General features: G+C 40.7%; 1 protein-coding gene across 1 annotated transcript in view; it reads right to left on the reverse strand.

Annotated features, from left to right (window-relative positions):
- Maml2 (mastermind like transcriptional coactivator 2) overlaps nt 1-14,903 on the reverse strand; it is a 325,554-nt gene that overhangs the window by 92,908 nt on the left and 217,743 nt on the right. The window contains exon 2 of the mRNA XM_046462345.2: nt 8,348-9,967. Within this exon, the coding sequence (XP_046318301.1) occupies nt 8,348-9,967 (1,620 nt within the window). The remainder of the gene's footprint in view (nt 1-8,347; nt 9,968-14,903) is intronic.

Here is a 14,903-nt window from a genome sequence, read left to right on the forward strand (position 1 = left end):
AGCACCTGAGCAAGAAGGGACAATGGTCAGAAGCTTTCTGGATGTGTTCTGCCCACGGGCATGCCCATTCAGCATTCATGAATCTGTGCCAGAGGCTTGTGGGACATGAGATGAGCCGGCCAGCTCATTAGTCTCATGAGTCTCCTCAACATGGATCCTCTTCCAGGAAATGTGTCTTCATCCTTATTGTCAATAACAGCTCCAGCAGTTCTGTGTCCCTGCCCTGCCCCTTTCCAGGCTTGCCATGGAACAGACCTCAAGTTCAGAGAAAAGAGGCTACTTCAAAATCAGTCTGTAGAAACAACAGTGAAAGAAGAGGGGGGTGGCACCAAGAAGAGAACTACTGAAGACCCAGAGACAATAGAGATGTGAGCCAAAGTCCAGAATGTGAGGCACACACACTCCTGTGCTTACCTCACACAGACCTGTATACCTGTGGACTTCCAAGAAGCACCGACCTGTAATTCCAGTTACTCTGGAGCCTGAGACAGGAGGATCCTACTAAGTCTGAGGTGAGCCTAGGCAACAGCAAGACCCTCTCTCAAAATAAAGTTTTAAAAAAGGGATGGGAATGTAACTCAGTAAAAGAACACCTGCCTTGGGCTGGAGTTGTAGCTCAGTAGTACAGCACTTGCCTAGCATGTGTGAGGCACTGGGTTTGATCCTAATGAAAAGAAAGAAAGAAAGAAAGGAAGAAAGAAAGGAAGGAAGGAAGGAAGGAAGGAAGGAAGGAAGGAAGGAGAAAGAAAAAGGTATTGTGTCCCTCTTCAACTAAAAACAGAACAAAACAATGACAACAAAAAACAAACAAATAAAAAACACCTGCCTTGTCTTGCCTAACATTACTCAATGCCCAGGGTTCGATCCCTAATACCATAAAAAAAAAGAAAGGAAAAAAGTAAATGAACAAAATAAAGGAGAGCCAAGACAATTCCCTGTTTGTGAAGTTCCTTTTCTAAAGGTGGAGTTGAACTTAAGCTCCTGTGAAACACAAACTGTGGGAAACGTTTGTGATTCAGGGAGGAGGAATTAGAAGAAGAAAGAAAGATAAACTCAGCCACCCTCTTCTTTCATCCTGGGAGACCTTAAACATTTGATTTTGCAGGATGCACAGGAAAGCAGTCTTGGCTTCCCTCTATTCTGCTCAATTCAATTTATTGCTTGGAGAATAGGGCATCGTTTTATTGCTCAGATTCATTGCATCAAATGCAAATATTCAGCCAGGGTTCTCTAATTAGTATCCAGAGAGCTGCCCCCACATGTGTGTGTGTGTGTGTGTGTGTAAGTTGGATCTTCCCTGCTTAAACCACAATGTAGAAGAGTAAGATGATTCACTCACATTACATCTGTCGATGCTAGCAGTCTAAACATTTGTACATTCTTTTGTTTCAGACCTAAAACTCCTTAAAGTAAACACCTTCTGAATCTCAAGGCTTTGCGCCTGACTTTAACCATTAATGTGCAAATTTACCGATTAGTGCACTGACTAAACTGCTTTTTCCTTCCTTCCATTTCACCAAAGGAAACCACTTCCCTCTTCTACCAAACCAATAAGAACTGCCTGGAAAAGGCAAAACTAATTAGAATGGGTGCAAAGGGGATTATTTGAGTCACCTACATTAATGCACATTACAGTTAAATATCTGTCAGATTTTCCATTAACCCTCTTTCATTTCCAGCTCCAGGATCAAATCCATTTCTTAACCCTATACCCTGTCTTTCCCTAGTTGGAAACTTGGTATTCAACAGGCTAAATTACACACTAATGCTTTAAATGCATAGCTCTTATTGATGGATGTGACACACAAAGACCTTGGAATGAGAATAGAAGCCATTTCCCTGACTGTGGAGTTGAACTCTATGTATTAGGATCCTAAGGCTAACATGTTCTTCCTGTTATTGTGTTTATTTCTTTATTGAAGGATACAGGAGTTGTTACTTTAATTAATTAACTTCATTGTGCTTTGAGCTAGAATACCAAAATAAAATAAGAGGGAAAAGTAGAATACCTAGCAAATAGAGTTCTACTCTGTAAAAGGTTAAAACAGCATGTTTACAAATTGAACTTGTTGACTTAGGGAAAATGCCTCTGTGATTTTTGCTATTCTATATTGGGTTGTTAAGGATCAGGACAGTATAGAGTACACATACAATGGGAATCTAAGCAGGACAGATACCTCCTTCAGGAGGAAAGCTCATTAAGGTAAAGTACCGTGTCTTCTCAATTTTTTAGATTAAGTGGGTACAAATGGGGCCATTTAATGTTGATTCTCCAGTTTCCAACACATTGTAGGAGCTTAATACACTTTCATCATATGAATGAATGATTGCAAGAATTAGGGATTTACCCTACTGAGGAAATGAAAGTGACTTTGAATGAGTTCTTAAATCCTAATGCTTGATGTTAAAAAAAGATAATAAACAATATTTTATCATTAAAAAATCTAATAAAACTCCAGAATATTTTGCTTTAAAAACTAAATTTTATGCCCTCTTCCTTGATTGTTTTTTATTTTTTAATTTTCATCTAAGATAAGAGGTATAAAAAGCCCACCAGTAAATTAGTCTAGCAACAGAATATTGCTATATTAGCCTGCAATATGATAAAAATAGCTCAATTTAGAAATGCTGATTATTTAATTTTTTTAAAACTTTAAAATTTTTATGCTTCCCTTTGCTTCACCAAAACTTCTTCTTTGTTCTCAGTTGTAGCATCAGTACCCAAAATGTGCCTGTCACAGAGCAGGCGTTCAAAAAAAAATTTTTTTTTGAATGAATGAATGTGTTTAAAGCTACTGCCAGAGTTAAAAGCAAGGAAGACCTCAATTTAGCCTGGAATCTTTAGTTCATTGCTCCTAGTAATGCAGACCAGGAAGCTTAGAGATCAGATAAACAAATTCAGTGAATTTGACTGAAAATCTCTTTCCACAGCAGAATTCATTTAAATGGTACCACAAATACTGTTTTTGCCTAGGAATGTAGAGAATAGTAGAATTTCAACCCCCCCCCATCTCTCTCTCTCTCTCTCTCTCTCTCTCACACACACACACACACACACACACACAGCACAATCCAAACCTCTTCTACCAATTTTCTTAACTTAGGCAGCATAGTATGTAGACAGCCCTAGATTTTAAAATCAGGCCAATTATTAACTGTAACTCTGAATGAGTAATTTGACCTTTCTGGGCTTCATGTCTTTGCCTGTAAAGATGAGAATATCTATCATTTGGGTTATTTGTACCCAGCACAGAGTGGGTGCTAATGTTAAAACAAAACAACAAAAACCCTCCTGCTGATTTTTCCAATAAACATTTTTTAGCACCAATGATATGAATCTGTGTATCTGGAAACTCACTGCATCCTGTGTCCATCAGTGTCATGGAGTATTAAAACCAAATTTTTTTTTCCCTTGTAAACTTAGAAGACAAATGATGAAATATCCTGGCCTGACACATCCCACAATGTGCTTGTTGTCAACCTTTTCCACTCTTGCCAAGACCCAGCCAAGGTGAGTCATGATAGAGGTCACCAAATGGTCAGGAGTCACTTGCAGGGACCCTTGGATCTCTCTTGGGTCTCTATCCCAACTTCACTCTAGATTTCATGTTATTTACTTTTGCCTTTGAACAGAAGTTTGCCACCATCCTTTGGCCTCATTCTTGGGTCTTGAATATCCTGTTTTCTAGCCTCTGTAGGACTTTGGCTTGGTTTTGTCTCGCTCCTTCCCTGCTCCTGACTTCCTCTAACCTTGTTCAGGCCTCTAAAGCAGAACCCTGGCACTAGCTTAAGTGAATGACCTTCAGCCAAACTCTAGCTCCAGCAATGGCCTGGCTTGGATGTTACATTATTGCAAAGCACTGAATTCCAGATTTTCCTATTCAAATGGGAATTTTAGTAATACAAGGTTTCTGTCTTCTGTCTCTGGCACTTTCATCAGACAATAATAAAGATTTAGAAGTACTGTCAGTATATGTGAGCTAAAGTGATTCCTTCCACCACCACTCAGGCATGTTTGAAAACAATTTCCTGAGTGTTCATCTTTAATAGCAGATATGCAGTATTACTTTAAAGAAGAGGGAGAAGAGGACATTAGGACACTTGCTGAATTTATCCCAAGGTTGAATCAAGTAAAGAAGAATCAGCTTGGCTGGGTAGAGAGGCTGGGGTGAGGTTCATAACATATGATTGGGGAGCTTGGCTTTAAACTAAGGAGAAAATGTACAAATTCATGTTTCAGTCATAACAAACCATCCATTCACTGGCTGCCTTCCTTCCCAGAAGTTTCAGACATGGAAGGATTCTAAAATGAATACAGAATCTGCTTGAGTTGCATAGATCTAATGTTAGAAAAGATTCACACTTTTAAGTGACTAATTATATAGCTGTGGAAAATATCACTTTTTTGTCAAGAGGTAAGGACTTGAATTGAACCTTCATGAGCCCTGATCAACCAACAACTCTCACACTTCATCAAGTGTTCAGTGACATGAAGAAAATCAGCAATGCATATATTATATCACTGTGTTGTCCTTTCTCATGACCCTCAAATTGGGAAGAGAAGAAAACTATAACCAGGAGGTATCTCTATTGGCTAAGCCTCAAAATATCAGCAAGACAAGAGTCCACTGAAAATGTTTTGTAAAACACCAATGCCATGTGTTCTCCCAGTAAAGCCATGGAGCAATAAGGTTACATCCAACAATTTGATCACGGTGCACTCACACCTCAGGCATTGTTCATATCAAGGAGACAAAGGTGGGTACACAGGTAAGGAAGATGGGTCTGGGGACTCCCCCAAATGCTCTCAGCCTGTGCCTGGATCTGCCTGAGTTTAGAGTTCTAAAAGAAAGACCCCCTTTGTGTCATCTACTGAGTCAACTGCAAGCAATTGATCAACAAATTCAACCTAACATTTGGTAGCAGAGAATCAAGATTTCTACCATTTCCAAGACTACAGGGCTCTAGTTAGCAAATCCCATAGTAAATATTCTCATGTTTGATGAAAAATGAGTATGACAAGCAGAAAAAAAATCACTTGACTAGTATTTTCATGTAAGATGCTTTGGTTGACAAATGTAATAGTTATCTAATTCCCAATCCTTTCTTCCCATGACTTTGGTCATGAGTCACAGAGATTTAGCTGTTCTGGCGAAAGAATACACGTCCTTATTGTTTAGTATAGATGGCAATGTTAAAACTATTCTAAGTTAAGAACAGTTGGCAATATGCTGGATGAGACAATAAGAATCAGAAAAACCTTAGAAATATGTACACAAAAATTGCTTCTCAAAACTATCATCTTGAGGGGCTGGGATGTGGCTCAAGCGGTAGCGCGCTCGCCTGGCATGCGTGCGGCCCGGGTTCGATCTTCAGCACCACATACAAACAAAACTATCATCTTGAGAAACAATTCATTTATTTTCTTTATTGCCTTCAGACAAAGTTCACGCACCACCCTTGAAACACAGCCTTGAGGTATCATAGTTATTCCTCGGTTTTGACCCAAAGCAACATTACCCAGTTTTGACTGTTTTCAAAAATCACTCTGATGGGATGAATATTATTGTGTTGGCAATAATCTATCAAATGTGCTGCAGTCCTCTAGATCCCTAGAGAAAATTCTGTAGCTATACCAAACAACAGCACCATTAATAGCATGTGCACAGCCTTCATCTGGACGCCTTCAAAAGCTCTGGTCTATTTTCTTAAACTCAGATGCAGGACTACCTCTGGGTCACACACAGAATCACTGGGCTGGAAGGGAAAATGTGGTTCTACACAGCTGGAATAAAACATTAAATGCGTAGCTAGTGCCTGCTTATATAGAAGAGGCCTTTAGCTTGAAATACTACTGTTTCTACCAATTTCTAAGGGCCTTCCTGAAGAGAAGAAAAATTTCTTGGCATAATGTGCACTGGAAAAGGTGAAACGTGATTTTGGGCCCTGGAAGATGTTTGCAGATTTGGTCCTCATCACTCACTGCTGTGCTTGTGTCTAGGAAGCCTGAATGCAGACTAAGAGGTCAGAAGTATGTGTGCAGTTGCTGATATCAACACTATGCTCCAAAACAGGACAAAGGATATTGGAGGTAGCAAGGAGGCTCCCAAAAAATATCTGATGGGACACGAATGATGTGTATTTCCTGTTCTAAATTGTGAATTTTGGTTAGTTCCATAATATTTATCCTCAGGAAAGTCCACGATCACACACATTTTTATGAATTTCTTTCTTTAACCTCTTTGAAGTTTAAAGACATAAGGTTTTTTTCATCCCCCAAAGTCTTAATCTTCTATGGAGATTATATTAATAGGGCTCAATATAAGGAGAAACCCTTTTTGTTTTTGAGAATCCTCACAGTTGTCTACAGAGTTCATTCATTTCTCAACAAATCCTACCTCTGAGTGTTATATCCTAGTGGCTGAAAGTGTAGGCTTTAAAGTAGACCATCAGGATCCTGGCTCTGCTATTTAATTTCTGTGTAACCTTGGGAAAATTACTGAAGCTCTCTGCACCTCAAGTCTCCTATCAATAAGGTAGAGATAATGGTACTTTCCTCATATGGGTGAGATAAAATACTGCCAGTAAGAGCAACAAAAGTCAACCCAGATATTGAGTAGGTACTCAATAAATGCTAACTCATTACTATCTTATTTATAATTTCCATTTGTATGGTCAGAAGTCTGGATCAAGGAGTGCAAATTGCTACATACTTACACTGCTGCACAGGGAAAGAATTACAGATAGTAATATACTGTAATATATATTACTGTGTATATAGGATTTCTTCTCCCATTACTTTAATCTAGTGTCTTTCCTATGTAAAAATAGTCCTTGTTTAAAAACAATATTTTGATATTTATGGATCTCTACGTGATAATCACAGTAATAATCAGTTTATTACAGACTCTGGGCTAAGAATTATGTCATTTCATTCTCAACAGAACCCCAGAAGATACCATTACCACTCTTATTTACAGGTGAGGAAGCAGTCCAAACAGGTTCTGAGAGGCTTGAAGTTGCATACAGCTAGGCAGGTCAGAGTAAGATCTGACCCTGTGTTCATCCAAATCAAATACCTTCTTACAGCACTAAAAAGCAGTTTCACAGTTTGTTTTTAAATAATTCTAAAATTTCTTTCGTTTGTTTGTTTGTTTGTTTGTTTAGGTTTCTTAACTCTCTAAGAGCCGAAAGTCTTACTTGGCACATGGCTTTTGAATCCTCCTTGAATCTAGTTTTCTCTTGACCCATATGTAGGGCAAAGGTCAGTTTGGACACAGCCTGTGGAGTTCATGGTATTCTTTTCTGGGCAGCTGCAATGAAACTACTCTCAGAATGCTATTGGCCTTAGGCTCAGCTCCATCGTACCACCCCAACATATTGCTTTGTAATGTGCTATGTTGGAGCATGGACAGATAATGTAGACTTGTCAAATAATATGTCAAAGCAATGTTCAAACTTTCTTCCTTCCAGGAAGAGTTTCTTCCTTGGGGATCAGGGCTTACTTGCCTGTATGTGCTCTGAAGGCACAGGGCTCTCTCTTTATGCTGTTCCTATCAGGACAGAGTAAATCTCTATTTTATGTAAATCAAAGGACATGAGGCAATCACAGTTAATACTTAACTCAGGCACTACTTTCTCCAGAAGCCTCCCTTGATTTCCTCTTGCTAGGGAAGATACCCAACTTCTGTTCTCTTATCATTACTCTTACCCATCTAGTATTAAAATGATAGTTTTAAAGCTTGTCACTCTCTTCTGACTGTGTTTGTAGACAGGGATCATGTCTCATTTGGTGCTGGTAATCAGCACATATGCACCAAATGCACTCATGGCAGGATCTATTATGAAGGTTGGGCATTAAGATATTATAGTCAGTTGGTGGAGGTATAGTCCAGTCATTGAATACTCATAATATCACTTCTGGCATTATTCTAATACTCAGCATGAATCACAACATCTTACACATGTAGGCACTTGGGAAGTGGACATTGACTCAATGACTGATTAACTGGTTGGATGAATGAACATCAAGCATATCAGAATCTGACTGGCAACTGGATATGTCATGAAAGGCATGAGATTTGTAGCAACACTTTTTGTTTTATTTAATAATGAACAATTCCTAATAATCAAGAACCTTTGATCATTATACATCCCAATAACAATGTTCCACAAGGAAATATTAGCCCTTGCTCTTAGACACCCTATGAGAAATAGGCTCATGAAGTCTTCATGTGAACCCATCAAAACCACCACTGCTTTTGGTCTTGATAATGCCCCAACATAAGCATATTGACCAAGCTAAATGGTCTCTGGAACTCTATGTTTGGAGTGGTAGAGCCCTTACCTGTCTGTGTTGTTGGGAGACTTGATAGCCCAGTCCTGTGATGGACTGATTCTGAATTTTCTGAAGCAGGATCTTTTGCTGAAGTGGTAAGGGTGACCTCATCAAAGGCTGGCTTGATAAGGGTTGGGTGGGCTGTGATGGTGGCTGCTGCTGCTGCTGCTGCTGCTGCTGCTGTTGCTGCTGCTGCTGCTGTTGCTGCTGCTGCTGCTGTTGCTGCTGTTGCTGCTGAGCTGAAATAGAGCTCTGCTGCTGCTGCTGCTGCTGCTGTTGCTGCTGCTGTTGCTGCTGCTGCTGCTGCTGAGCTGTCATTGAGCTCTGCTGCTGTTGCTGCTGCTGCTGCTGCTGCTGCTGCTGGGTATAGTGTAGGAGAGAAGGCTTGTTCTGAGAAGGCAAAACAGAAGGCATCTGCTGGTTTGCTTGATCTGAATTAAAATGGAACAGAGGCTTGGTGTTGCCATGACGGGGCTCCAGGGCTGGGTGGGGGTTGTTAATAAAACTTCGGCTGAGCACATCCAGATGCCCACCCTGGGTTGAGGGGCTGGCCTTGTAAATGTAGTTAGCCATTACTTTTGACTGGTTGCTACTGCCAGCTACCCCGGACATAGGGGAGCCCTGTGGGCTAAATGGCTGCTGACCAAAAGAAGGGCTGGGAATTTTCTCTTGCCCAAATGGACCTGGGGATGGTCCAGCAGAAGAGGGCAAGGCTGACCAGTTGGTAGGCTGGTGCTGCTGCTGCTGCTGCTGCTGTTGCTGCTGTTGCTGCTGCTGCTGCTGCTGTTGCTGCTGCATCCGGGCATGCTGTTGACGATTGGCCGCAATTTGTTTGAGTTGCTGAGCATGGGATACTTCCTGCCAGCTTGGCAGGGCCCGATTTGCTCCTGACACTGTCTGAGGCTGAGCCTGGCTCTGAGGGACTGTAGGAATTGGGGATGAAGTGGAGAGGGCAGAATTGGCCATTGAGAATGCAGGGCCAGCTGATGGGGGCCTTAACTGAGGAGAGCTGGAGGGGCCTTGAGTCAGGCCAGGTGAGTATTCACTTTTGATCACCATCTTCTCCATGGGCAAGGAGGGTCGGGGCGTGCTTCTCTGGCTCTGCTGACCCAAGTCAATGTTAAATGGGTCGTCCTGCTTTATGGTGGCATTGATCATGTTCTCCAATTCAAGGTCACTCATGGGAGGCACAGATATGTTGGTCAGTTCATTGAAAAGTTCCTGCAGCTCAGGATCCATCAGTTGCTCTCCAGGGTCATCTCCATACCTATTACTAAAAAGATTCTCCTGCGGCATTTGACCATCCATGTGCTTACTGCAAGACAGAGTCTCTCCTGGCTCTTTCTTCACCTCTTTTAAGCCCATGTTAAACAAAGCATTGCCAGGAGAATGTATGTGGGATGGCAGTGTGCTAATCTTTCTTGGGGGTGCCTGACTCATAGGCAAGGCCCCTGGCATAATTTGATTTTGTCCATTATTTACTTGGAGGCCACCTTGTCCAGTAGAGAGATTCTCCCCAACACGGATTCTTTTGATATCAAGGAAAGAGTTGTCAACAAAGCCATTGGGCCTCTTGCTGTTGGCAGGAGACAGGTTAACTACCTGTTTTCTTTTCAAGGAACCCTGAAGCTGAAAAACAGAAGGGGAATGAAAAAGAAAAAATTGAGATATTAATTCAGTTATACTTTAAATCAAGATCAACTAATATTTAAACTTTTTTTTTCATTTACACACAGAATGCGATTTTTTAACAAAAGCACAATTGAAGCACAGTCTGGAATATAATAAAATTCACAGTAGCACAAAGAGAACAAAATAAATGTTTCTGAAGGAGCATGTCAGTTAGGCCAGAGATCACAGTGGCCCCCATGATTGGTTGGTACACAGGCCAAGGGATGAAGAATCCTTCAAATACAGAAGGAGTTACTCACAGTATCTAAGGTTAGTCACTAAAGCCGGTTGTTTTCTGGAACAGGCCAAAATAGTCCTTCTGCATGCATACACAAGCTACAGGTAATCAGCATGCACACATTTTTGCCCAAGTTGGGAAAACACAAACAGGTCTAAAGCTGACAAAATTTCTAGTTCCCCCCCACCACCACAGTTTCAATCCTGCCATCACTAGTATCCTCTAAGTAGGTAATTAGAATAGTTCTCAGGTCCAAGTAGATATTCTATCTGTTGTGCATCTAATTTTCTTCCTATAATTCCACCACTTTGCATTCAGGCATATGACAAAACATATTGTTCACAGTTGTCCCTCTGCTCCATGCTGGCCATTCCCAGATTGTAATCATTTTACCTGAGATTGAGAATGTCTCCATGCTTGCTGCCCCTGGCCCCTTCATGCTAGAAGGGGCAACATTGTGTGGATACACAGAGCCATGAGATTACCATTTATTCAGTGAGACACTCTAGGTATACATTTTTTCAGGAACTCCTTTCTTCTGTTGATTGTCTCTAAATCTTGTAACTAAAACCAAGGTGTTGAGAAGAAGTGCCACACAGTTGTCAGGAGTTCAGATTCTGGGATCAGACTAATCCAAACTCACACTCCAATTCTTTCTCTGAACATCATGTAACCTTGGCAACTTATTTACCTGAGCCTCAATTTCCTCATCTGGAAAAGGGGGCAAGCACTTAAGTTATAATGAGGTAATGCATATAAAATTTAACACAGTGCTTGCTGTAGTAACGAATCAATAAACGGTAGTTTATAGAAAAAGCATGGCTTGTTATATTCTGAAAGGGAGCATGTCTCCAAAATGGCAACATGTTTAAGTAGTTCATGAACTCAGTGATTAGATTTTCTTTATGAAACTTGAAAGTTATTGAGAAAGATTTAAGGACCATACACTTACACTGATAAATTTCTTAGAAGGATAAAACATTCATCACTGGGTCGCTGGTCCTTGTTGATTTGTCTCTAAAATGAGAATCTATCATTCAATGTGTGGCTTTCTCAGTGCTGCTGACCCACTTTAATTATTTCATGTTTGCTCAGGATAACCATAAAATACCTGAGGTATAATGCTTCCCAGATGGAAAATTCTACCACTTCTTTCCTTCTCACTTATAGCCACACCCTCACCCTCCTGAAAATTTGTAGGTAGCCTAATCAAGAAGGAAAAATTAACTGAGAATACATTCTATGCCAAGTATTTTAAATATGATTATTTTGTTTTCCTTAATCTGTACAACTATCCCATTATATAGGTAATATAATCCTTGTTTTATAGATAAGGAAACCAAGGCTTAGAGAGTAACTTGTCCAGGGTCACATAGCTAGTAAGCAGTAGATCTGGACTTCAATTCAATGTCTGTGTAGTTCTAAAGCCTGGGTCATACCCACTCTAATATGGTAGAATTAGCTTGTCCAGGCCCACAGTGTCTACCTAGCATGAAGGGACCAGGGGCAGTGAGTATAGCCACATCTTAGACCACAGGTAAAATGATGAGAAATCTGGAAAAGGTCAGGATGCAGCCCAGAGCCTAATATGAAGGATATGTCTCTGTGATCTAGTTAAGCAACACCAGTTCCAGTTATTCCTTACCCCATGCCTGAACTGTCTGCTCACAGGAGGTGTGTAGTTACGGTGTGTGTGCAATTATAATGTGTGTGCAATGCTAGTATGACAGGTTTTGACTTTTACAATTGTTGATTAGTAACCACAGAGAGAACTCTGACCCTGCTGGCCCAGTAAATCCTTCCCATGAGAATTCTAGATTTGGAGAAAGTGAGACCAGGTTCTCCCTGGATGGATGTGTACTGATATACAAAACTTCTGAGCTATTATGATGTCAACCAAAGCCATAGAGGAAGTAAGTCTGTAGAAAGAAGAATGAAGAAGAAAGGAAAGACACATGGAGGGCCTGATTCCAATCCCAGGTTAGATCTGCAATGAATTTCCCTGTTTGTTTGAGCTAACTTTAGCTTGAGCTGACTTTAGCTTCTGTTACTTTCAACCAAGAGCTCTAACCAAATTCCCTGAGACTTCATGTTCAGTGATGAACAAATTTGCAGCAAGGAACAAAGACACACACACCATGGTGAAAAGCTTCCTGCCATTCCCCATCTCTGCTGTCTCTCTGATTTGCTGACTCCTAATTTTGTCTACTTACTGGTGTAGACAACATCATCCTAGAACTATGTCAGCCATCACCACATTCAGCAGAAACTCAAGTTGCCACAGTCTGTCTTCCCCAGATCAGGAAGAGCACAAACCAGAGAGATTCAGTCATGTTTGATTTACTTCAGCATTAGCTGTATTTGAAGGTTCTTTTGCAACTAGTAAAGAACAAACAAAAGAGTACATTCTTTTTCCAGATTTGGGCTGTTGCCGTTGATTTATTTTTCCACTCTTTTGAAAAAAAAAAAAAAAACCTGTTCTGCCAGATTCTCCCAGTGCTCAGGCCCCTCCCAGGCAGTTCAGCGCACACTCTGGGAAACAGTGCCAACTCTCTCATTAGGCCACCAGGAATGTGGAGGCAGCAAGAGAATTAGCAATAGCTGTAGTGGAAGTGACAATAGTAATAACAGGGCATGTGCACTAGGCTTCTAGGTAAGCTCTTTGTATAAATAATGCCGTTTAATTCTGACAGTATAAAGGAGATACTTTGGTTCTATGATTCTGCACAACAGCTGTAAAGGTGGATACTATTTGTACCCTTGCCCCCATTTTGCAGATGAGAAAAACTGAATTGTAAAGATTGAATAACTTTTCTACATCATACACATAGTAAGCAATGAAAGCAGGAATCAGACTTCACTTCTCCAGGCCACAGTTCTTTCCTTTATATACAACATTATCCCTGAAATTTGTTTCCTGCCCAAGCCCAGAAAATAATGAGTACTGTAGTGAAGTTTGTTCTTTATGAGTGGGGATGGCAGGTCACACCAAGCATAGCTGGGGGAATGGCTTAAGAAAAAGTGATATGTGGCTCCATGAGGATAGAAGAGATCCCATTAAAACTCCAATGGCAAGAAGGCAGGGCAGGAGAGGGGAGGGGACACTTATAATCTGTCGGTGGGAATGTGCATTAGTCCAGCCACTGTAGAAATCAGCATGGAGGTTCCTCAAAAGATTAGGGACAGGGTGGGGGGGAGGGGGGACTGGGGTTGTGGCTCAGTGGTAGAGTGCTTGCTTGCTCACCTTGCAGAGATAAGGCACTGGGTTCGATCCTCAGCACCACATAAAAACAAATAAATAAAATAAAGATAAAAAAAAAAGACTAGGGATGGAACCACCACATGATCCAGTAATGCCACTCTTTGATATTTACCCAAAGAACTAAAATCTGTATACTATAGTAATACATGCATACTCATGTTTATAGAAGCACAATTCACAAAAGCCAAACTATGGAGCCAGTCTAGGTGTATCTTTCGACCAATGAATGGGGGAAAAAAAAAAGTGGGATGTATACACAATGGAGTTCTATTCAGCCATAAAGAAGAACAGAATTATGTCATTTGCAGGGAAATGGATGAAACTAGAGAGTGTCATGTAAAGTGAAATAATCCAGACTCAGAAAGTTAAGGGCCAAGTGTTTTCTCTCATATGTGGAAGCTAAAGAGAAAAAAGAAAGAAGGGGTATCATGAACGTAGAAGGAAGACCAGCAGGGTAGAGGTAGGGGTGAAGGGGGAGGAATGAGGGGAGAGAAAGGACAGATCCTGGGGAATGAAACTGAGGGAATTATGTTCAGTGCATGTGTGAATGCCACTATTCTGAGTAATTTAGGCATCATTAAAAAATATTCCATTAAGCATAATAATTTACCAAGAGAATTTTGGTGATAGGCTGTGCCAGAGATAAGCTGTGTCCTGCTTTTTCAAAGTTTCTAATTATGTCACCAAAGCCCACTGAATGCACAGATATAGTAGGCACCAAACTACGGGTCCAATACAATATAAATGATTTTCAAATTTCACTGTTTGCTTTAAAGTATTTCCTTCATCAGACAAAATTTTTCCCTCAGATACATGGTTTTGAATTATGATATAGAGCTCTTAAAGATCCTTGTCAAAATGGAAACACTCTAGAAGCGGGAGAGGAGAAACTATCATTAATACCTCGGTAAGAAATATTTGTCAGAAAATTCAAGGTTGACTTGTCAGAACAAGAATAAGAGACCTAGGGGAACAAGACCCAACTAGAGGGATATTGGCAACTAAGACATGGGTTCCAATGGAGAAGGAGACGGGCAGGATTAGAGGAGCTGGAAGCTCCGCAGCATAGACTTTTTGGATGGCTGGGGCCCAGGGAAGGAGGGGAGATTAAGTTTGGGAAAACTGTAGGGGCAGTGTATGTTCTGAGGGTCAGAGAGCAGCAACTTCCAGAAAGCAGTTAATCACATTGGAAAGCAGTTGATCACATTGGAGAAAGCATCTCCAGTACAGATCTCTCGCCAAGGGTCAACTTACAACCAACTTTGATACTGTGGCAAAGACATAGCTCCTAGGGCCCCAGTTGAATCTGGAGTCTACAAAAATGTATTAGTTTATTCAAAACAGAAGAAAAAAGTGAGTGATTAAGTTCAATAAATATTCTCACATCTAATGTA

This window comes from Marmota monax, unplaced genomic scaffold, assembly GCF_021218885.2.
Source record: "Marmota monax isolate L192 unplaced genomic scaffold, Marmota_monax_Labrador192_F-V1.1 WCK01_AAM20220418_F8-fsc00104, whole genome shotgun sequence".
NCBI classification, from domain to species: domain Eukaryota; kingdom Metazoa; phylum Chordata; class Mammalia; order Rodentia; family Sciuridae; genus Marmota; species Marmota monax.